The 25,990-nt window shown below is 40.0% G+C and overlaps 2 protein-coding genes across 2 annotated transcripts in view; both read right to left on the bottom strand.

Annotated features, from left to right (window-relative positions):
* The window catches only part of si:zfos-2326c3.2 (mitogen-activated protein kinase kinase kinase kinase 4), a 49,958-nt gene extending 37,602 nt beyond the window's left edge, over positions 1-12,356 (bottom strand). The window contains 3 exon segments of the mRNA XM_042737704.1: positions 51-107; positions 11,205-11,270; positions 12,143-12,356. Of these exon segments, the coding sequence (XP_042593638.1) occupies positions 51-107; positions 11,205-11,270; positions 12,143-12,199 (180 nt within the window). The 5' untranslated portion in view covers positions 12,200-12,356.
* Positions 12,357-14,046: 1,690 nt separating this feature from the next.
* The window catches only part of il1rapl2 (interleukin 1 receptor accessory protein-like 2), a 221,624-nt gene continuing 209,680 nt past the window's right edge, over positions 14,047-25,990 (bottom strand). The window contains exons 10-12 of the mRNA XM_042737732.1: positions 24,787-24,927; positions 20,586-20,756; positions 14,047-16,036 (exon numbers count right to left, since the gene is read on the bottom strand). Of these exons, the coding sequence (XP_042593666.1) occupies positions 15,351-16,036; positions 20,586-20,756; positions 24,787-24,927 (998 nt within the window). The 3' untranslated portion in view covers positions 14,047-15,350. The remainder of the gene's footprint in view (positions 16,037-20,585; positions 20,757-24,786; positions 24,928-25,990) is intronic.

Raw genomic sequence — 25,990 nt, 5'->3', positions numbered from 1 at the left:
TCCAGCAGTGTGAAGAGTGTGGTGTGAAGATGTTCAGATGAAGCTCATACCTCCGTCACGTCCATGACCTTGATGGCTGCCAGCTGTCCTGTTTTCACATGTCGACCCTGTCACACACACACACACACACACACACACACACACACACACACACACACACACACACAGTTTACTGTCTGAATGGATCAGGAGCTCCAGCACACAGCGAGGTTCAGTTCTGATCTGTGAATGCATCTCACTTTAAGAACACATGAACTTCAGAGCAGCATCTCAAATTCTTAAAATCTGATGCATTCATTCGATTACCGACATTTTTGATAATAAAATTACAACTACAAATCAAAAAACACAGAATCCAGAAAACAACACTAAATTAAACTATTTAAATGAAATACAGCAATATTTAAGTGGAAAAGGCTCAATTTGGAGGGAAATGAGGCAGATTTCAAGGGGTTCTTGTTGACACATGAAGCCTGGGTGTGCTGAGATATGAGATGTAACACCGTCATCCTCAAACACACAGCACACTTCCTTCAGTGTGTCCAGCATCACACACACCACACACTGACCGACAGCATGACCAGAGCAGATCCATATACACTGCCTCTCAGAAGCTTGTGTACGGTGTTTAGATATGTTTTAAAGAATTATCTTCATGCTCACCAGGCCTGCATTTATTTGAGCCAAAGTACAGCAAAAGCAGTAATATATTTTTAAATATTTTTATTAATTAATATATTTGAATCTCTGTTAAACTGTAATGTATTTCTGTGATGTGCAGCTGTATTTTCAGCATCATTACTCCAGTCTTCAGTGTCACATGATCTTCAGAAATCACTCTAATATGCTGATTTGTTGCTCAAGAAAATCATTTTTATTATATAATTATTTATTATGTTGAAAACAGCTGAGTATATTTTTTTTAGGTTTCTTTGATGAATAGAAAGTTCAGAAGAGCAGCATTTATCTGAAATAGAAATATTTTGTAACATTATAAATGTCTTTATCAACACTTTTTGATCAATTTTGATACAATTTAGAGCATCCTTGCTAAATAAAAGTATTAATTTCTATAACCCTTTTGATAAATTTAAAGGACCAAATTAACCCCCAAAAATTTTGTATTGTTTAGTGTATTTTGTTTGGTAAGCTTTTGATTTCAGATAAATGCTGTTCTTTAGATCTTTCTATTCATCAAAGAACACTGAAAAAAAAATTACTCATCTATTTTAAATATTAATAATAGTAATAATCAGAAATGTTTGTTGAGCAGCAAATCATCATATTAGAATGATTTCTGAAGATCATGTGACACTGAAGACTGGAGTAATGATGCTGAAATGATGTTTCTCAACATTACTGTTTTTGCTGTATTTTGGATCAAATAAATGCAGGCGTGGTGAGCAGAGAGACTGTTGAGAAGTGTTCTGATGCTCTGGTCTAAGCACACATGACCAGATCACTCATCCTTTCCTTCTCCTCATCCTCTCATAACACACAGCCGCTGACGCCGCGCTGAGACGGCTGAGGAGAGAAGTGTCTGATGAGAGGAGAGCAGGCTCTATATGATTAAACATCTGATGAACCAGACACAAGAACGAGAGCAGATTCTTCAGACTCCTGTGACACTTCACCACACTGCAGTTCATGCTTGTTCTCCTTCTGTGTTTAGTATACGCGAACGATGCTTCCGTCTGATGAGACTGAGTGTGTGCAACAAACACAGAGACGTGAACTCTGTTTGATGATAAATCATGAGAAAATTCCCCACCGTTAGTATTATCGTTTTATATTTTAATTACCATTGAAACCGTATTGGATTACAAACACTGTGCAGCACAAAGCAGGGGTTTACAGGTGCACACAGAAGAGAAGCAGGCTTTGAGTGAAAACTCTGGAAGAGCTGTGAGGGATTAAAAGAGTGCTAAGGGAATTATACAAATTAATATAGGTATGAATTAATTATATGAATGTACCTCTGAAGATTCTGACGGTCTCCAGAAAAGATTCAATGGCATTTTGTTTGCATCTTTACAATTTTATGAAACTTTCCCAAAGTTTTTAAAAATGTTGCACGTTATTAGATGCACTGTTGTCATTTAAAATCCAGACATCATTGGTAATGTTATTGTTTAGTGTTTATGAAAACAGAAAAAAATCATTTTATTTGTTTGATTTTAAATATCAAACGTTTTGAACATTTCCGGCGCATTTTAACAGTACTGTGATAATATTGATAACAGTGATAATTTTGTCACTTTAATCGTAATAATAAATGTTGATAATGAGCAATGATTCTGAGAAATGAAGTCTAATGGAAGAGAAGGTGTGCATCATCATGTTACACTCCTTTAACACATGACCTGAACTCAGTGCACACTCAGCTGAACTGATCTGAATGATCTCACTAGCGTTAACTGATGAAACTGAAGGCAACAATAAGAGTTATCTGCTTTCAATTGATCTGTATTGTAAGAAATGGAGTGTGACTGAAGTGTGATCAGAAGTTGTTACATTTTTGCAACAGATTTCTGCCAAAATGATTTTGCTTAAGACAGTAGTGTATTTGTGGGAAGTTCCTGGTAGATGACGAGCAGTTTCTGCATCATTCTTACAAAACATGGTTTCAGAATAGCTCACGCCCTCGCTTTACTCAGAAACAGCAGCACAGCGGTGTCTCAATCACTCTGCTCTGTACAGAAGTCTTGAGTGAAGACATTAGCCACGCTGCTGTCTATCATCACAATAATACACTGATAATCAGCAATATTAAACAAAAGAGAAAATCATTCACTTCTTCCTGCCGCTGTGGTCAGTGATTCTGCATTGCTCAAGTCACATGTATTTCTAAAGCACTTTATCCAATGGAGATTGTTTCAAAGCAGCTTGACAGAAATAAACAGGAAAATAAAAAAGAAAATAGTAAAAGAAAACCCCCAGTTCTGCTGTAAAGCAGCTCTATCAACACAGTTAGGGCTGGGACAATAAATCGATGCATCACAACGCTCTCTGGAATGGATTCTTATCTAGTTTTTATCTCAAACACTCATAAAGAAGAGCTGAAGAGTGCTTGTGTGTTCGGCTGACCCTGCGTTCCCTATGCCCTGATCTCTTCACAGGGTTTATCCTCCGGAGTGAGAGCTTCAAAGGGTTGAATGGTGTAAGGGACCAAACAACTGTTTCTTGAAGTGCCCTTCTGCGTCATCATCTCTTGTCCACACAGAGGAGCCATCATCATGTAAAGAATCAGCACAAAGGATCATGGGAGCCCGAAGTCTCCATCAGTTGTACCCTTCAAAATCTTTCATTCTGAAGGGCCCTCTGAAGTGGCCAGTTTTGAGCACTTCAGAGGGCGATAAATCCTGTTTGGAACGCACCGATTGTCTGTAATTTCACCTCGGCTCAGAATGCTTTTATGACGCCAGATTAATGTAAACACAGCCCACTGTGAACACCCTTGTAACGCACTTGAACCTTTTCTAACTTTATGAATGATTATTTTAGGTTTAAGTGTGTGTAAGGAACTGGAGGCAAGCAGAATATGACAGCACCATCTGCAGTTCACAACTAAGCTCAGTTATCAATTCAACAGAGAATCAAAATCTCAGAACTGATGCAGAATCATTTCTCGATTTGCAATGCATCAATTTACTGTCACAGCCCTTCACTCAATAGTGTCATTATTCAGTTCAGTTTAAGTTTTGTTTTCATCAAACAGTGTCAGTGGCATCAAATGTTATGATGTCACTGAAGGTTGGGTGTCTAGAGGAGCACTGTCACAGCTCCAGCAGGACACGGAGCATGTGTCTGTCTGACTGAATGAGGGAGTCGTGAGGGCCTGAGGTCCAGTAATGAGACCTGTGCTCAGATCAGCACTATGCAGCTCCACTGGGATCTGCAGAGAACACCAGGGTTGAGATCAGGAGATTGACTCGGCCATCGCAGAATATTCCACTTTTCTACCTTCAAAAACTCCTGGGTTGCTTTTGCTGTATGTTTTGGGTCAGTGTTCATTTGTGCTATGAAGCGCCTCTCAATCAGCTTTGCTGTACTTGACTGAATCTGGGCAGAGAGTATATCTCTACACACTTCAGAGTTCATCACACTGCTTCTGTCTTCTGTCTCATCATCACTAAACACCAGTAATACAGAGCCACTGAAGACATGCTCATCATCTGCTGCTTCTGTCTTCTGTCTTATCATCACTAAACACCAGTAACCCGGAGCCACTGAAGACATGCTCATCATCTGCTGCTTCTGTCTTCTGTCACATCATCACTAAACACCAGTAACACAGAGCCACTGAAGACATGCTCATCATCTGCTGCTTCTGTCTTCTGTCTCATCATCACTAAACACCAGTAACACAGAGCCACTGAAGACATGCTCATCATCTGCTGCTTCTGTCTTCTGTCTCATCACTAAACTAAACACCAGTAACACAGAGCCACTGAACACATGCTCATCATCTGCTGCTTCTGTCTTCTGTCTCATCATCACTAAACACCAGTAACACAGAGCCACTGAAGACATGCTCATCATCACACTGCTTCTGCTCTTCTGCTGCTTCTGTCACATAATCACTAAACACCAGTAACATAGAGCCACTGAAGACATGCTCATCGTCTGGAGCTTCTGTCTTCTGTCTCATCGTCACTAAACACCAGTAACACAGAGCCACTGAAGACATGCTCATCATCCGCTGCTTCTGTCTTCTGTCTCACTAATCACTAAAACACCAGTAACACAGAGCCACTGAAGACATGCTCATCTCATCATCTGCTGCTTCTGTCTTATCATCACTAACATACACTAACCACCAGTAACACAGAGCCACTGAAGACATGCTCATCATCTGCTGCTTCTGTCTCATCATCACTAAACACCAGTAACACAGAGCCACTGAAGACATGATCATCATCTGCTGCTTCTGTCTTATCATCACTAAACACCAGTAACCCAGAGCCACTGAAGACATGATCATCATCTGCTGCTTCTGTCTTCTGTCTCATCATCACTAAACACCAGTAACACAGAGCCACTGAAGACATGCTCATCATCACACTGCTTCTGTCTTCTGTCTCATCATCACTAAACACCAGTAACACAGAGCCACTGAAGACATGCTCATCATCTGCTGCTTCTGTCTTATCATCACTAAACACCAGTAACACAGAGCCACTGAAGACATGCTCATCATCTGCTGCTTCTGTCTTATCATCACTAAACACCAGTAACACAGAGCCACTGAACACATGCTCATCATCTGCTGCTTCTGTCTTCTGTCTCATCATCACTAAACACCAGTAACACAGAGCCACTGAAGACATGCTCATCATCTGCTGCTTCTGTCTCATCATCACTAAACACCAGTAACACAGAGCCACTGAAGACATGATCATCATCTGCTGCTTCTGTCTTCTGTCTCATCATCACTAAACACCAGTAACACAGAGCCACTGAAGACATGATCATCATCTGCTGCTTCTGTCTCATCATCACTAAACACCAGTAACACAGAGCCACTGAAGACATGATCATCATCTGCTGCTTCTGTCTTCTGTCTTGTCATCACTAAACACCAGTAACACAGAGCCACTGAAGACATGCTCATCATCTGCTGCTTCTGTCTTCTGTCTCATCGTCACTAAACACCAGTAACACAGAGCCACTGAAGACATGCTCATCATCTGCTGCTTCTGTCTTATCATCACTAAACACCTAACACAGAGACACTGAAGACATGCTCATCATCTGCTGCTTCTGTCTCATCATCACTAAACACCAGTAACCCAGAGCCACTGAAGACATGCTCATCATCTGCTGCTTCTGTCTCATCATCAATAAACACCAGTAACCCAGAGCCACTGAAGACATGCTCATCATCTGCTGCTTCTGTCCTCTGTCTCATCATCACTAAACACCAGTAACCCAGAGCCACTGAAGACATGCTCATCATCTGCTGCTTCTGTCTTCTGTCTCATCATCACTAAACACCAGTAACACAGAGCCACTGAAGACATGCTCATCATCTGCTGCGTCTGTCTTCTGTCTCATCATCACTAAACACCAGTAACACAGAGTCACTGAAGACATGCTCATCATCTGCTGCTTCTGTCTTCTGTCTCATCATCACTAAACACCAGTAACCCAGGGACACTGAAGACATGCTCATCATCTGCTGCTTCTGTCTTCTGTCTCATCATCACTAAACACCAGTAACCCAGGGACACTGAAGACATGCTCATCATCTGCTGCTTCTGTCTTCTGTCTCATCATCACTAAACACCAGTAAACACAGAGCCACTGAAGACATGCTCATCATCTCTGCTGCTTCTGTCTTCATCATCCGCTGCTTCTGTCTTCTGTCTCATCATCACTAAACACCAGTAACACAGAGCCACTGAAGACATGATCATCATCCGCTGCTTCTGTCTTCTGTCTCATCATCACTAAACACCAGTAACCCAGAGCCACTGAAGACATGCTCATCATCCGCTGCTTCTGTCTTCTGTCTCATCATCACTAAACACCAGTAACCCAGAGCCACTGAAGACATGATCATCATCCGCTGCTTCTGTCTTCTGTCTCATCATCACTAAAACACCAGTAACACAGAGCCACTGAAGACATGCTCATCATCTGCTGCTTCTGTCTTCTGTCTCATCGTCACTAAACACCAGTAACACAGAGCCACTGAAGACATGATCATCATCCGCTGCTTCTGTATTCTGTCTCATCATCACTAAACACCAGTAACACAGAGCCACTGAAGACATGATCATCATCCGCTGCTTCTGTCTTCTGTCTCATCATCACTAAACACCAGTAACCCAGAGCCACTGAAGACATGATCATCATCCGCTGCTTCTGTCTTCTGTCTCATCATCACTAAACACCAGTAACCCAGAGTCACTGAAGACATGCTCATCATCTGCTGCTTCTGTCTTCTGTCTCATCATCACTAAACACCAGTAACCCAGAGCCACTGAAGATATGCTCATCATCTGCTGCTTCTGTCTCCTGTCTCATCATCACTAAACACCAGTAACCCAGAGTCACTGAAGACATGCTCATCATCTGCTGCTTCTGTCTTCTGTCTCATCATCACTAAACACCAGTAACCCAGAGTCACTGAAGACATGCTCATCATCTGCTGCTTCTGTCTTCTGTCTCATCATCACTAAACACCAGTAACCCAGGGACACTGAAGACATGCTCATCATCTGCTGCTTCTGTCCTCTGTCTCATCATCACTAAACACCAGTAACCCAGGGCCACTGAAGACATGCTCATCATCTGCTGCTTCTGTCTTCTGTCTCATCATCACTAAACACCAGTAACACAGAGCCACTGAAGACATGCTCATCATCTGCTGCTTCTGTCTTCTGTCTCATCATCACTAAACACCAGTAACACAGAGCCACTGAAGACATGATCATCATCCGCTGCTTCTGTCTTCTGTCTCATCATCACTAAACACCAGTAACATAGAGCCACTGAAGACATGCTCATCGTCTGGAGCTTCTGTCTTCTGTCTCATCGTCACTAAACACCAGTAACCCAGAGCCACTGAAGACATGCTCATCATCTGCTGCTTCTGTCTCATCATCACTAAACACCAGTAACCCAGAGTCACTGAAGACATGCTCATCATCTGCTGCTTCTGTCTCATCATCACTAAACGCCAGTAACACTGAGCCACTGAAGACATGCTCATCATCTGCTGCTTCTGTCTTCTGTCTCATCATCACTAAACACCAGTAACACAGAGCCACTGAAGACATGCTCATCATCACACTGCTCCATGTTTCACAGATGATGATGTGCTTTGATCACAAACACAACTGATCTTAAATCTGACCCTCAGTGGGTTGCTGACTTTGGTTTCCATTGACCATTTTCACATCATTTGGTTCTCAATGAATTACACAGTGTACATAAGTAAATATTTTCATCTTAAATATTTAATTAATTGAGATTCACTGTTTGATTTAAGTGTTTGCTTAATTTTATTTTTTCATATTTTTTTAGCAGTGTTATATGACGCTTTCCACTTAAAGAGACAGTTCATTCAAAAACGTCGTGGTTTATTCATGCTCATGTTGTTTCAAACCTGTATGACCTTCTTTCTTCTGCTGAACACAAAAGAAGATATTTAGAATAAGGAAACCATTTTGGTGACCACTGATGTCTATTGTATGGACAAAAAAACCCACAGATGTTTCTCAAAATATCTTCTTTTATATCAAGCAGAAGAAAGAAAGTCCTACAGGTCTGGAGAAGCATTAATGATGCCTGAATGAACATTTTCATGTCTTTAAGACGCTGATGAAGGCTGATGAAGGCACTCCTGCTCTGGGCGGCCCGTTCTTCATGCTGTAATGCATTTCACTGGAAATGGGTCAGCACAGGACGACTAAAAGAGCCAACCATGATGCAACTGACTGGATGAGCGTGTGTTTATAAACCACGGCTCAGACACACACACACACACACACACTTCAGCAAACATCAGGAGAGGAAACGGCCTCTTTAACACACATTTACATGACCACACAATGACATCATCCCACCAAACACCATGCTTTCAAGAGGAGCTGAAGAAGCGCGCTCTGAGCGAGGACATGCAGGTCAGCAGCCTGTCTCCTCATCATGAGTGCTGCTTCCCGTGCCCCATCACACACCGCCCAAGAGCCAATGACTTGTGAATCTGGCTGCTTTCAGATGGTATTTCTGTCGGAGGGGATTTCCTTGTGTTCTCCAGGATGCCTGCGAAGCGCCACTTTGTATTTAACGACTGGGACATAAACAGGAAGTGCTGTCTAAAAAGAGTGACAGCGGGATTATACTCCAGACAAAGCAGTTCTCTGAAAAATCCTTTAAAAGATTGTTGAAAAGCTGTGGAAATTGATGCACAATAAAGTCCTTTATTGTTTTTGATAAAGGACTGTTTTATTGTGTTTTACCAGTGACTGAACTGACTGAAGGAAGAAATGAAAACAGTGTGTTGTCATCCTAAACCCAGAAGATGGTTCAGTTTTTTTCTTCATATTTCGTGTTATTGGACGACATGCTGCCTGGAGTGGACATAAATATTGAGGTCAATTTAAAAAACAAATGGACGTGCTGAAGCAAATTTTAAAGGGGTCATGAGATGGATTTTTTTTTATTATTATTTTAATATGTTGCTTGAGGTTTACTTATAATCTTAATAAAGTTATATGCACAAAAAAAAAAATATGTGGAAAAATGATTGTGTTCAACCCTCATGACCCTCTGTCTAAAACGATCTGTTTTAAGGGGCGAAGAATACTATTCATTGATGTGTAGCTCTGGAGGCGTGTTTATGCAAATGACTGGTGCTACATCAAATCCAAACGAGCCATTTTTGGAGCTTGATTAAATAAATGCTTTGTTTATAATGAGGGCGACGTCTGAAGCTATGAAGCTTGCAGGATGTTTTAATGATACAAAGACCTCTTATATGCCAAAAGATCAAGGCAAATTTGATTTCTCATGTCATGATCCCTTTAAGAGGAAGGGGGAGATCACATCTAATCTTCCAAGAGATTGATTGTAATCAGCAGCTGAAAATCTGATGTAATAAAAGACCTGCATGTTGTTTAAATAGCAGCGGGTTTTGAAGCAACACTGATGTCTACGCCAGAGACATTAAAAACAACAACAGCTCCACAAAACATGCTTACTGAAACTACAGCGGTTACCCCTGTACACAGCATTTAAAAACACCACTTTTAGGCTTAATACAGGGGTAGGATGGAAAGAAAATGCCTTTAAAGACGTCTGTGAAGACGGTTTGTTCTTCTTTGAATCATGTGCATGGAGTATTTCAATGTAAGAATGGTGAGTTTCACCCAAAGGTGACCAGTTTGCATGTATGATGTCACAACACAGAAGACAAATCCCTCGCAATTTCCGTTTCATGTGGATTTTAAAGATGCAGTTACAGTGAGAGTGCAGTAAAAGTCTGTGTTGCCTCATACGTGAAAATACATGATGAAACAAGTGAATGCAGAACTAGCTGTGCAATTACTACTAATAATCAGAATGGATATTTCTCCACTTAATTACCCTAATTTATGGCAAATCATCACTGATATATGCTTCCAAAAGCATGTTCCTGGATTTAGAACACAATTTCTCTAGATTGAAAATGATTTAACAAAATAAATAACTGCAAATGATTTAAGAAATAACTTTCTTAAAGTGACGGTGCATCAAAAAAAAAAAAAATCTGTCACCGTTTACTAACTTTCAAGTTGCTCCAAACCTGTATGAACATTATAACTTTTACAAATATCTTTCATAAAATAAGACCTTTCAAAGAATATGGATAACCAAACAGTTGCTGCTCCACGTTGACCTCCACAGTACGGGGAGGAAAAATACAGTACATTTACATTTAATTACATTTAAACGACGTACAAATGAGCATAACAGAAGCAATCAAAGAAAGGAGCAATAATATGTAATAATATGTTGTTGGTTTTTCAATGGAAGTCAATAGAGACCAGCATTCAAAAAATCTTCTTTTGTGTTCATCTGAAGAAAGAAACTCATACAGAAGAACATGAGGACAGAAGGGCTGAACTATGCCTTTAATACATGGGTTTGATCTATGTGTAAGAGAACATATGTCATGCACTAGCATTTATCATAACAACATGGATACAACTATGTGTGTTATATGGTACTAAAATATGATGCAGTATCACACAATCACAACATAAAAGCCTGAAATAGAAACCCTGAGGCTGTCGTAATCTGTGTGCGTCCCACCCTACACTCTGTGCTGCTTTTACTGCATGCTTTAGAAGAAACGGTTGCACAAGACGATCCACAGCGGGACGCTTGCAGATCCACCCTGACCTGAATCAAACACACATCTCACAGGATGTCTGCGTTCACTACACACTTCTTTAAAGATCCGATATTTCTGTGAAGCATGCTCTGACCGTCATGAGGAAGTGAGCTCCACCCAAACACTGTGTCAAAGACCGAAACCACACGCGTAGGTTTCATTAGCAAACTATTTATCGCACCAGCGCTGAGAGCTGGCACTTCTGCAGGCTCCCGAGCCACATAATCACCAGGTGACACTAAATCTCTTTAATAAAATTACATTCCAAGTCTGAATTTGGAAAAGTTCATAAACGAGACGAGCAATGATCAGCACAAACCTTGTAAACCTGTCCATAGGTCCCATTGCCGACCACCTCGATGAGCTCGAAGATCCCTGCCGGATCCTGAAATCAAGAGTCACAGGGGTCAAGCGCCGAGCTCCAGGGGCCCCTGACGCTGCCAGCTGTCCTTAATGATGTCACACTGAACATCTGCATATAACTCATGAAAACATCTCATCTGTTAACACCACAGTCTCTATATGTTTTATTTGTTGTCTATTCTCTTTATTATTACTATAGTAACTACTATAGTGTTTTTGAAGCATACTATAGTAAAGTGGGTTATACTGTATTATATCATAGTATTTACAACACTTTGTTAATTAATGCTACTGTAGTATTAACTATAGTGAACTAAAACTGAAATAAATACTGTACTAGCCTGCAGAAAACAGTAGTAGATGTTCCCTATAGTTGTAGAATACTTGAAATATGTTTATATTACTATAGATGTTATTACCACAGCAACTATAGAATTACTACTACAACTCATTCTTTTAAGTACTTTACTATAGTATGGCTAAAAAACACTTTAAATTATAAACTTTAAATTATTTTCATGTTGGTTAGTATTCTATAACATTAATTGAGATGTATGTTAGCACTATTTCTGTGACTAGATGATTGCTTGCGTGTGTAAACACACTTGTTAATAAAGCGCAGTCTGATTCGGATTCGGATTCGGATCTCCAGACTGTGATTTGAGGCTTTGACTTCACTATCTGTGACAGTTTCATACACGACTGACAGAAATGTAACGTTACTTCTCGAGTTTCGCGACTGCTCTAAACTTGAAATGACATTTAGAGCAAAGTTTATACAAGTTGTCGCAACTAAATCAGTGTGAGCGAGCGCTGACAGAAAGTTTGTTCCGAGCTCGACCTATCGCTGCGAAACTAGTGAAATGAGAAACACCCGCGAGGTTCTGCACTCACCCGGAGAGAGGCGAGGTCGATGTTACTCAGACTCGTTGTAGTGAAGTCCCTCGCCATTTTAATGAGCTCGTCTGCCAGTATCAGAGTTTCTTATCTGATCATGGTTTGAGGAACAGTATGTCTGCCCATCAGCGGATCTGACTCTACTATAGCGAAGGATCTGCTCGTGAAACATAACGGAACTCTCGCCCCGCAGCGAACTCAACTCGAACGTTGGTATGAGTGGGCGTTCCACAACTGGCGGATTAGCCAATCATGTCACGGCGCACTCGGCTGCGTAATATTAATGAGCTCATGTTCCAGACACTCAACAGCACCGTTACAAAGCGAGCTCAGGATCTATTTAATATTCATGAGCTTCTCCTTCGCTGTAGTAGGATTGGAGTTTCTCAGGACAAACGCAGGAAACCCGGAAAACCAGTGAAAAGTGAAAAGCTGCGCCTTCCTCTGCTCGCGGCAAAACAACGCTTCCCATCTCCGTGTAATACAGTCTGCTGTAGCCTCAACCCTGGCCTATGATTTAATAGTCATTAAAGATTTTATTAGTCACATTCTGCCACCTTTGTGGTCAGTTTCATCACATTAACACGTCTAATCCACCATTTTTCCCAGACATGAAAATATCCCAATGAGTTGTCATTAGTAACCCTTTGAAATAATCAATCATTATTTTCTATATATATATATGAAAAGTATGTGAAAATTGTGTTTTATGGTCGTTTTACACTCTAGGGTTGCTATCATGCATAAAAACATTGATAGGAATACTGAGATAAAAAAAAAAAAACACAATCATCAACATATTTCAAAATTGTTACTTTTTTGTAACATATACAGTATCATTTTTTTTTTTATATTAGTGCTGCCAGTATTAATGTTGTAACTTATTTGCAACATTTGAACTTTTAATTTAGTGCAATGTTTTGTCATTGCAACATTTTAGTGCAATTTTCACTAACAGCTGCGATTGTATTTATATTGTATACCTAAATGCACTGTTATCCCAGCGGTCACTGTTGTGACCATTAAGATGTATAATCTTTCTCATATCTGTATGTTAACATACTTTACTAGCCTTTAGTTTTGGAGCTTTGTTGCAGTCATTATCTTCTCAAGGTGCAGACAGGAAATAAGCTGCTCTGGTCATGTGACAATCTGCACTAATCATGTGAAACCTATTTCAGTGAGACCCTTTATTTTCCATATTTGCAGGAAGTGCACTAAAACATCAGTCAGTAAGGTTTCTAGAGCTTTATAAATGGTTTTGTGGTCACTATTGTGACCGGTGCGATTAAATGGGTTTTAATACAAGATGAAATTATAAAGGCATCTCTCACAGTCAGTTACTCATATGTTTATTTATTTTGTTGGTCTGATAACAATTGTTATTTTTGCAAGGTATATTACAAATAATTTATAGGCCAAAACCAGAAACCTGTGAATCAGACAAACTGCTTGGTTTGTGAGTATAAGAACAGCTCTTCCACACATGACTGTATCTGAAGAGTAAAACGCATACTAGTCGTGAGTATACAAAATCAAATCACTGATTTTAGTGACCTTTCGTTCTAGAGGGCATACAAATTCAATAAAATGTTAATAAATATCAGTATTGATCAAAAGTGTTTGATCATTACCAGCACTGAAATGCTTCATCTGTAGTACCAGATACACCAGATGCATCCATCCATAATGTATGAAAAACTTCAGAATGCTGAGGTATACCAGAGACACCATTAAAGGAGATGTGTCTTTTGATAATTTGTGTAAAATTTGTTAATAACTGATCGACTAGCTACAAACCATATCAATGTGCTTATTAGATTTGAATAGTAATTATTTGCATAAATAGAACCTAATATTTTTTAGATGTTTTGTCTTTTGTTTATTGTGATTTTTGTGCTGTAGTAAGAAAGTCATAATGTCAAATAAACCAGATGCGGTGCTTGATGGGATAACTGTACATAGCAGAATTACCTCAAAATTCAAGTAAGATAACAATATCAGTAGCTCTTCAAAGTATGAAAACACTAAAGGCTGGAAGAAAGCGAGATAAACCATTCTGGGCCAGTTTTACTAAACAGGGCGAATTAGCGTGAGAGTGCAAGTCCACAACAGCGCCGATGATTTACTGATTTACTAACAACGTGCAAATTAAAGACAGACGCAGCATCTCATTTACACATCGAGCAATGCAATATACCAAGTGCAGCGCAAGTTAGCGTAGTCACAAATAAAGAATAAACAAATAAAAAAAGCCACAGTAAGTTGAAAAGAACCGCAGGCCAAAAATGAAGGGTTGCAAGGAGTTTTCCCTGCTGGAAAATAACACCATCACAACATTTGTAATGGTTTTACTGGTTATAATGGGACTTGTATTGGTTTAAATGGAAACTGTTATGGTCCCCGTGGGTCTCTACTGGTAATTGGTCACCTTCTATTTGTGGCTTGTTAAAACCAATAAATCCTAATGGAATATTTCCCAAAACACACTACAGAAAATTATTATTTTTTTAATGGTTAAAAGTTGATGGTTTGTAATGTTTGTAATGGAAACCATTAGAATTTTCTGTGATGGTTCTATTGTTTTTTCAGCAGGGTCGATAGACCTCGTATAGCGTGACTCCTAGTTGAGGCTTCCAAGCTGTCTTTTATCTCCTGGAGCAAATTAAAAATAGCATGGCTTGGCAAACGATATGTTCAGATAATGTGTTCTTCTGACATTCAAAATAAATTAATACATGTGGAAAAATCCTCTCCCTTCTACCACGCGCTCTCTGTTCTCTGTAACAACAATTGCAGCCATTTCAATTGCAAAATAGTTTAAGACATGCTTTTTTGGGGGGCGTTAAATAATGGCACAAACACCAGTAATTTGATGAGCGCAAACATTAGCCAATCTCGTTGCATGGTTCATTTGAATACTCTCCTTCCATAAATTTTGCGTCTAAAAGGGAAACTCTTACAAATGCATTTTCAATAAGATCAGGCGCAAAAATAATTGTCCACGCCTTTTCAATGCTAATTTGTCACTGTGCGACTTTAGTAAATCCTGATAGTACTGTTTTAACACCAAAAGACGGTTTGCGCTGGCTCAAGCTGTTAGTAAAACTGGCCCTATGTGTTTTTCAATCCTAACAAGATGAACTCATGCAGATAAAAAGGAAGAAAGGATGAGATCGTCGAAGCGATGTTTGGCGGAGCCGCTCTACCAGATGTCACTGGAAAGCTCTGGTCTGGACAGCGGCACGAACGGGCTGCTCAAGTGAATGTCTTTCTTGGGTTTGCCAATGTCGTTGTGCGCCGGCCGTCCGTTCAGCAGCGTCATGGGCAGATTGCAGTACACGTGCCGGCCGCTGAGCGTGGCGATGGCGGAGCTGGGCAGCTCGTACTCGTAGCTGCGGCAGAAGTGGCGCATCTGCAGGTGGCCCGGCTCGTTGTAGTCCGGTATCTCGATGTGAGCCGGCGCTAGCGACGCCGAGGTGGTGGTCATAGCCACGGTGGACACGTCCTGCAGGTCGCCGAACAGCCCCTGCTCGCCCGAGTCCAGGACTTGTCTGCGGGACACGCTCTCTTTTCTCTTCGCAGGCATCTCGTAGTGCACCCGCTTCCAGAACTTGGACTTGAGCTGGCTGCTCTTGGGCCCGCACCACTTGATGAGCGACAGCACGCGGATGGTGTGCTTGAGGTCCTCCACCTCCTGGTAGTTGATGACGCTGCGCAGGTCCGAGCATTCGATCATGATCACCTTGATTTCACCCGTCACCAGCATGCTGTGCAGCCGCGGCTCGAACTGGAAGATGCTCCAGCCACGGCGGGCCACGAACTCAGGGGTCAAGACGATGATGAGACGCCGGCTCTGCTCCACGCTGCGCGCCAGGTCCTCGATGTACGCTAGAGACACAGAGAGAGACAGTGACTATGGATGTCACACACAGACGCTTCAGAAATCATTGCTTTTAGAGCTTTCTGTTGTTTGTGCAAAGCAAAGACAACTAAATATAGTGTGTGCAGTGTTGGGGTAAGGCACTACAGGTAATGCCATTTAAGTAATCAGATTACTTTTTTCCAAGTAAGTAGTAAAGTAACACATTTAATTATTAATTTACTGACTGACAGCTCTCCTGTCCGCATGTTGAGTGAAATCAGGAGTAAGTGCAGAGCGTTGTGTGTGTACTGTAGTTCTAGACTAGATGGCAACATGCATTTACTCATCTCGCTGCACAAATACAGATTCAGTGTTCCTCAAAGTGAATTAAACACAGAATATGATGCAAACCTGCAATAATTAAATGTGTTAAAAACACAAATATCCTTTATGTATTTAATCCCATTTTATTAAACAATGTCTTTGCTGCTGAACTTCGATGATCCAATTCAACTGCCCTAATAAGCAGAAATTACTGTGGATAAACATTACTTTTGTGTTTCTTTTCTTTTGAATGAGAAGAAAGTGTTGAACTTTCTTCTCCTGCATCTTTTTCTCCATGCAATCCAGAATGGCAGCACAGCTAAAACATGAGTGTTTACTATTGTTTAATTTTTTAATAGTGTTTACTATTGTAAAATTTAATTGTTTTTTATTTTTTAATATTATAAGTGTTTAGTGTTTTTTATTTTATTTTTGACAAGTGTTTACTATTGTCATTTTGCATTATTGACACAGTTTCTTTGACACAATCTGTATTGTTAAAAGCGCTGTATAAATAAAGGTGACTTGACTAAAAGGTTTGTTTGAGCTTTTTGAATTTACATTTCCTTCAGCCTGGTTGATTTTGTATTGTTTGTATTGTTGTATGTGTTTTTGAGTTTTTTGGATTTATTTTTTTTTATGTTTGTATTTTACATTACCAGGTGATAAAAAAGTAATGCAAAAGTAACGTAATGCATTACTTTCTGCAACACTGAGGTGTATTTAGGGGTTTATCCTGCTCCATTATTACCACAGACATGCATGATGAAACCTCACAAACCTCCAGTTCAACTTTTCTACAAGATCTGGTTTATGATAAAGGAGGGACCTAAATCATAATGTATCTGGGGATATTGGTAAACAACCTAGCAAGAGTCCAAAACATCCTTAGACATCAATGTGCTAAAAACACCTACTGCATAACAACGCTCCATCAAGAACACACAAGCAAGAGCACAGAAACAGACGATGATAACCGCATGCCAACACCTCAGCAGCGTAATCTCACACACCCATCATCCGCCCACAACACTGAGCTCATGACTTCTGAATGCATCACAAGCTGAAGATGGGATTATGGGGTCAATAACATCAATGAATTAATATATGAATTTTCATGACTTCTGAATGCATCACAAGCTGAAGATGGGATTATGGGGTCAATAACATCAATGAATTAATATATATTACTGATCTGCATTGGTGCCATAAAAGGCCTTTTCTTTTCTCCTGGATGGGATTATGGGGTCAATAACATCAATGAATTAATATATGAATTTGTGTTGGTGTGGGTTTCCTCATGTTTAATGGGGTATTTTTTGCATCTTACAGAAAGGAGATGACATGCTCTCTACAGAGGAGTTTTTCATGTTTAATATTCCTACACATGCTGAACGTGGGAAAACACTGCACTGCCGCTCAGCGTAAAGGATTGAGGATCCTGGATGCTGCTAAATAATGCAGAAGGATTCAGTGGTTTACACCAGCTGATCAAACTAAGAATGTTCATATTTCGCACAGCTCTCTGGAATATTTGACTATTATTGGTCACTTCATTCTTCATTAAAGTGTTTTCATGCATGTTTATTGTGTATACACCATATATGTATACACCATATAAGATGATTAAGACAATTAGAAATGTATTTGCATCAACGTACTGTACAACGGTTGACATATTGTGTTTACATGCGGTGAAGTTTAATCACAGTATTGCCTAAATGTCATTATGAGTGTGCATATTAACATACCCATAGGAAAAAGAAGTTTATTCAAGTGTGCTATTAGAATACTCCTTTTAAACTAAAAATAAGAAAGTATGCTTTTAGTTTACTTTTTATGTACTTCTTAGGAATGGGCTTTATGTACTCCTCAGAAATATACTTAAAATGACATTTATGACATATACTCACAAAAAGTCTAAATATATTTGAGCTATACTCGTGCTCCTAGAACCCGTGTTTTCATTGTTATATGGTAGAGGGCGCTAGTACACATCTTCTGTACAGAATTTCCAAAAAAAAAAAAAACATAAGTGAAGAAGAAAAAGAAACAACAGATACTAACACATGTAATTTAACACGATCATCTGACATGAAACAGCATCACAACTGTAACGTTATGGAATAAAATGTCGACCGATGAAGAGTAATAATTTTACTCTAATAATTACAGTCAAGCTTTGGGGTGTTGATCGACTCCATCTACGTTTTGATTATTATTCTGAATCCAATTCATAGTCTTTGTAAAGTTACTTAAAGAAAACTTATGAGTATACCTGCAGTATAAAACTACTAAACTAGTAGTTTACTGAGACTATACTTCAAAGTGTACAAAGTATTTAATTAGTAAACCATCAGTATACCTATAAGTATAATTGCAGTACAAACTACAAACATAGAGGTAAACTAGTTGTGTACTCAAACTTTGCTAATTTTATACTTAAATTATATTTAAAAGTATACTTTTATATACTAGAAAGTGGGCCAATTTAGTCCCAAGGAGTACTGAAACAGTACACTTAGAAGTATATTACTAGAACACTGATATTTGTATACTTGCTACATAAAGTATACTTAAAAATATACTTGAACTTTACTTAAGTATACTTCATAAAATAAACTTGAAGTATACTACTTTTTGTTAAGGGTAGCCATTAATCCACATTACTGTTGCTATATATTTTTCTGTTCAGATATTATCTCTCTTCAGCAGTTCTCAAGCTTCTGTGGCCGTTTTGTCTTGTTGTGTTAAATGTATCTCAACTCTTCATGTTGTTTATAGCAATCCTTCATCATCTGAGAAGCTCATCGCTCACAGGAAGTGAATGGCACCGTCTCTCTTCCTGTTTCACATGATTCTCTGTTTGCTGCAGATGTCACATGTCTCCGTGCATGTGATTGTGGACTAATCACAAGTTTAGGATATGCCATGAGTTGACAGAAATGTATAATGCGTGTCGTGGTACTGAACAAGCCGAGTTGGATTTGTTTTGTTTTGTCAAAGCAAAACCAATACTGGAATCCCGAGTTTGTTCAACTTGCATTTGTAGAACAGGCCTGTCTGTGATTATTTTGCAACAGTATCCCTTACACATCTTTCCAGCATGCTATAATTGATTATATGATGAATGTGAAATGATGAAATAATTGTGTTTGGTCCGTCGGATTCTCATAGTACACCGAAAGTAAATCTTGGCAGTTTAACTTCTTCCGTGAAGCCTTGGGTAAAAAATCTGAGTGTTATTCTTGATGATGGTTTAAAATTTGACAAACAGATAAATACGGTGGTCAAGTCCTGCTTTTTTCAGCTTCGACTTCTAGCAGAAGTAAAACCTATTTTGTCTAGTAAAAATTCTGAAATAGTAATTCACGCTTTTATCACATGTAGTTTAGACTACTGCAACTCGTTGTATTTTGGGATTGGTCAGTCAGCCTTATCCCGCTTACAGATAGTTCAAAATGCAGCTGCAAAAAACGGGATCATATTACACCAGTTTTAAGTTCTCTGCACTGGTTGCCTGTGAGCTATCGAGTTAATTTAAAAAAGTTTTAAGTTCTCTGCACTGGTTGCCTGTGAGCTATCGAGTTAATCCAAACAATTTGGCCCATCTTGATTAGCTGCTTCAGGTGTGATTTTACTGATCTGTAGGACAGCTCAGCGACCACTGGTTTAAATCCTAAACGATTTGGCCCCTCTTATTTATCCGATTTATTGTCAGCCCCCCAGCCTCTCCGGATTTATCAGATTTACTGACTGAACATGTGGGAGTTTTGGTTCTGGGGTGACCGCACGTTCTCAGTTGTGGACCCTAGATTGTGGAATGCTCTGCTTCTCTTTATTAGATCTGTTTTTAAATCCATGTTGAAAAACTACCTTTTTGATTTGACGTTTTATCAATGAGAACTTTCTACTGTACTGTTTCTTTTAGTAAGTATTTTGTACTGTCTTATTGAAATGTTTTTATTGTGCAGCACATTGGTCAACCCATGGTTGTTTTTAATAGTGCTATATAAATAAATCTGACATTGACATTGATATTGAATGTAGAGTTGCAGTAACCAAGCAGAACACATCCCTAATACTATGCTGGACATGCACCGGTCAAACATACTCAAGAACTGAGAGAGAGTCGGTTCTTTGACTCAGATTAGAAATACACATCATCAACTCTGAGCACTCAAACATGAGCTGTCTTCTGCTGTGTGTTTTGATGACTGTAAGCGTGTGAATGTCAGGTGTTGCTCTTACTGTTGCTGGGAATGAGGTCCCGGTGTGGGATGAAGAGTTTATATCCGTAGTGTTTCTCCAGAACGTCAGGTAAGATCTCCAGAGCAAACAGCTCCTCCTCACTCATCTCACGCTCCACTGACTCAAAGTCCACTTTGGTGTAAGATAAGTAGGCGTCATATTCCTTGTTGTCTGTAAGGAACAGATATATTGTATTGCACAGGTTAATCCTTTCATCATATTATGCATGAATTATTATTGTTATAAATTGGTCGGTACAATAACACAGTCTCATGACAATTTGTAACTATTTTACGTTTTAGCAAATGCATGTAAATTTGTACAGTCTCATTTATGTGTCCTGCGGGGCTTTGGTTTAGGGATGCAGCTTCATGCTTAATTTTTTTTTTTTCAACTGCTTACACACGTTTTCAAAACTTTGCCTTTTTTTTGTAAATCCAAGAATTGCACACAAAAATTACAAAATGCCTCACATCTCTTGCAAAATGAAGCACTGAATGCAAAATATCACAAACACATCTCAAAAGCATTTTGCATTTTTTTTGTAATTTCAAGAATTGCACATCATATACTCAGTTATTCAAACAAAGCTCTTCTTCAAGCTCCTATGTACTTTCTGTACAAGACTGAAAGTAATTGGCAGAGAGAAGTTGAAAAATTCACAATAAACACGAAAGCAAGATTGAAACCAAACTTTTTTTTTTTTTACTGACATCTCAAAAGCACTCAAAAGCAAAAACACAACTGCCAAAGAAATGAAACACATCAAGCATTTGTAAGTGTGTAGATGTGTGTTTATAGGCCTGTTGTAAAGCCATGATTGCTTGGTGTTCAGTGAAGCACGTGAGGAGTTAGTGTGAGGCAGTGAAAACTGCCCAACGCATCACAGGGACCCTGCTATTGAGGACATCCAGAGGAAACGCTGTCTACGTCGAGCTCGCAGCATTCTTAAGGACTCCTCTCAACCTGACCACAGACTGTTTAACCTCCTGCCCTCCGGGAGGCGCTTCAGGAGCCACCAGACAAGGACCAGCAGATTCAGGAACAGCTTTTCCCCTACAGCTGTCTCCTTACTGAACTCTGCCCCCTGACACCCTCCAAAACCCCCTCACACCACACACACAGACTCATCACCCCTCCTCATCACTACATCTGATTTATTTATTTATTTACAAACAAGCAAAAAACTTGTTATTGCTTGCACTACTGTCTGTTCATCCAGAATACTGAGTAATCCATTTGCACACTGAAATATTTTCTATGCATTTTACTGTCCATTGCACTAGTGTAAATTATGTTCATATGTTCATAGTTTCTGCCTATAGTGTATATACACTTTTACATAATCCATCTGTATAGTATGTTCATAGCACACCTATCTGTATATCATGCTGATAGTATTTAAAAATCTGTAAATGATGTCCATAATACTGCCTTATCTGTATATTTATTGTACATTTGTAACATATTGTAGACCTTGTACACTATATGCTGCTTATTGCACTTCTGGTTAGATGTTAACTGCATTTTGTTGCCTTGTACCTTACATGTGCAATGACAATAAAGTTGAATCTAATCTAATCTAATCTAATCTAATGAATTAGTGTGCCATTCTTATTGGTTGTGTTTGAAAACTTCCTGTTAGATTTTTGTGTTACATCACACTACCAGGCCAAGGCGCTGAAAGAACTGGACGAAGGTGTTCTCAACTTTTGGGTCAGGTCCTGCTCCTGTACCCCAAGTCAGCAGCCCCCGTCTGCTCATCGCTGGGGAAGGCCCCTTGGGAGGACTGCTGAGGCCCCGCAACAGCCCGGGCCTTCAGTCAAGCCTGACCAACGGCTCACCACTCGCAGGAAGGTGGCACCGCCAGCTCGTCATCAGGGCACCAGGAACCCTTGCAAGGCTTCAAAGTGTTCCTAAGATGGGCAACCCAGGGAGGAGGGACCATTTGGCCAGCCTGGATCCACTTCCGGCAGGGGTAAGGAAGGTGAATTCAGCTCTACCACAACATTCCTTTGAGACCGCTGGCAGGGTATCTGGATGCTTGGTCAAGCCTCTCCAATCCATACTGATGGCTTCTCAGAACCATTCGGCTTGGCTATGCGATTCAGTTTGCCAAGCGCCCGCCCAAGTTCAGGGGCATTAGGTTTACCTCAGTACGAGGTGAGAATGACGCTGTTCTTTGGTCCGAGGTCACAACCCTTGTTGAGAAGGATGCAATTGAGCCCGTCCCCATGGCAGAAACTAAGAAGGGGTTTTACAGCCCATACTTCATTGTACCCAAGAAGGGTGGGGGGCTCAGACCAATCCTGGATTTGAGGACACTGAACCGGGCCCTTCACAAGCTTTCATTCAGAATGTTAACCCTCAAGCACATATTAACGTGTCAGAGATCTGGACTGGTTTGTGGCAATAGACCTGAAGGATGCGTACTTTCATGTCTCAATCCTACCAAAGCACAGGCCATTTCTTTGGTTTGCTTTCGAAGGATGGGCATATCAGTACAAGGCTCTTCCCTTTGAGCTGTCCCTGTCTCCTCGCATCGTTACGAAGATTGCTGAGGCTGCCCTTGCCCCTCTCAGGGAAGTGGGCATTTGCATTCTCAATTACTTAGATGACTGGCTGATCCTAGCTCTGAATTAGAATTGGTTTGTGCACACAGGGATATGGTGCTCGACCACCTAGCCCGATTAGGATTTTGGGTCAAAAGGGAAAAGAGCAAACTCTCCCCTGTGCAGAGTATCTGTTTTCTTGGTGTAGAATTGGACTCGTTTACGATGACTGCACGCCTCTCTCAGGATCGTGCTCAGTCAGTGCTGAAATAAATGCTTGAGGGCTCTCAAGCAGAGAACGGTGGTCCCTCTCAAAAACGTTCAGAGTCTCCTGGGGCATATGCCATCCTCTGCCATGGTCATGCTGCTGGGACTGATGCATATGTGATCACTTCAGCACTGGCTTTATACCCGAGTCCTGAGATGGGCATGGTGTCATGGCTCACACCATGTGAACATCACACCATTGTGTCGCCATACCTTCAGTGGTTGGGAGGACATCTCTTTTCTACGGGCAGGAGTTCCCTTAGAACAGGTGTCCAGATGTGTCATTGTTACAACAGATACTTCCAAGACAGGTTGTGGCACCGTGTGCAACGGGTGGGCAGCATCAGGGTTCTGGACAGGCCCTTGGCTGCACTGGCATATCAGTTGCCTAGAGCTGCTGACTGTGCTTTTACCTGGTTCTTGGAGCTTGTGCTCATGATATCGGTTTCTCCCTGGCAAATTCCCCTGAGGAAGGACCTCCTTTCTCATGGGAAGGGCACAATTTGGCATCGGCGCCTGGATCTATGGAACCTTCATGTTTGGTCCCTGGACGCGACCAGAAGGAACTTGGAGACCTTTCACCAGCTGTGGTGAAAACCATTCCTCAGGCCAGAGCCCCCTCGAAGAGGCAGTTGTACAACTTGAAGTAGCGTTCTTCCCAGGGGAAGGACCCTCGGAGATGTGGCATCGGATCTGTGCTCTCCTTCCTCCAAGGAGGACTGGACAGGCACCTGTCTGCTTCTACACTTAAGGTGTACGTGGTCGCGATTGCGGCTAACCACGACACTGTGGGAGGCAGATCGGTGGGGAGGCTGATAACGATCTGGTTATCAGGTTCCTCAGAGGTGCCAGGAGGTTGAACCCTCCAAGGCCATGTCTCATTCCCTCTTGGGATCTTACTGTGGTCTTGCAGGCCTTACAGAGAGATCTGTTTGACCCCCTTCAGTCAGTTGAGTTCAGTGCTCTCTCCATGAAGTACTTACTTTACTTTAGTACTAATAAGTACTTTTAAGGTACTAATATGCACTGTTTAGGGGCAGATAAGGTACAAAGTAGTACCTTTTTCAAAGACTTCAAAACAACTTTTGTACTTTTTTTTCTGAGAGTGTAGGTAACTCTTTATGTTATGATATATGTATTGTATGCATTTTGTAGAATTTGTAGAAATAAAAAAATTGCATTAAGGCCTTGTTTAAGCTTTTCTAGTCATCTGTTCAGGACTTTACATTACATTAAGTAAAAATGTTATTTATTTATTTATTTATTTTGTATTTTTTTTGCATGGCTTGCAAAAACAGTTGCATGAACTACTGTAGATGTTGCCCCCCAAATATTTGTAATTAGAAACAGAAACTGTTATTGTTCATGTTATTCTTACATACCATCATCGGCCTCATCGCTGCCGAAGTGTCGTCGGTAGCACAGCATGATCTCCACATTATAGCACTTATAGATGGCTGTGAAGATCCCCAATATCAGCATGATGGCACCCAGACCACCAACCAGTTCCAGCCTGTACATGTCTGCATGAGAAAACAGATAACTTCTTTATGACTTCATTCATAAAGTCCAAAGGTATACATTTATCTGATCAAAAACACTTTAAAAACAATAATACTGAAATAGTATTATAATATGAAAGAACTGTTTTAAAATTCAATTTATTTCTGGGATGCAAACTTGCACTTTCGGTAGTGAGCTGCTTCATTTTTTTGCCTCATATGTTTTCTTTCTTTCTTTCTTTCTTTCTTTCTTTTTTTTTTTTTTTTTTTGTTTTGTGTAATGTTTTTTTTATAGGTTATATTTTTATTGTCTTTACTGTTGCTTTTGATTAAATGTGTGTTTGATCAAATAAATTGAAAAATTATTGAAAAAAAAAAAACTTTACTGTAATTATTCCAAACTTTTCATTGGTAGTGTCACCATTCTTTCCCCCTTGAATTGTCATAAACAAAATGTCACGTCCAGCACATCTCACCACTACATCACCAGTTGTCTGTCTAAAGGATGGATTCATATATATCTGGGATTTGCTGAGTGTTGTGGTTGATCGAGTGACCATCATTCACAGAGTTTATCTGCGGAATCTGACCAACAAAAGAGCAACAATACAATATATAAGTGCTGTGATAAGTGCTGGTTAGTCTAACGCAGAGCACATAGCAAGATTATTTATTTATTTATTTATTCAAATAATAAATAAAAAAGAATGACAAATTGATGAAATAGAAATATAATAGAGAGTGCTAGTGTTAGAGGGTCAAGTTAGTGTTATTATTTTTTATAATGATTAAAAAGAAAACAAGAATAGAAATAGAATAGAGAGAGCAAGTGTTAGAGAGTCAAGTATAGATGAAAGCGATGGTTTTTAGCCATTTCTTGAAGACTGTTTGGATATGTGAAACACTGCAGAAAGAAGAAAGGATGAGAATGCCCTTCTTTTAAGTGCACAATGCAAGTGAGTTTATGTCAGTGCCTGAAACACTTATGATGTTTGTGAGACAGAGCTGGTTCTGTTTGAGCAGGATAACTGATATGCGCTCGGTGTGAAGCTGTTTTTAATATCTGCTCCTGGTTTATAACTGC

This window comes from Cyprinus carpio, chromosome B14, assembly GCF_018340385.1.
Source record: "Cyprinus carpio isolate SPL01 chromosome B14, ASM1834038v1, whole genome shotgun sequence".
Classification (NCBI taxonomy): Eukaryota; Metazoa; Chordata; class Actinopteri; order Cypriniformes; family Cyprinidae; genus Cyprinus; species Cyprinus carpio.
Note: the sequence above shows the minus strand (reverse complement) of the source record. Positions and strands in the feature narration are given on the sequence as shown.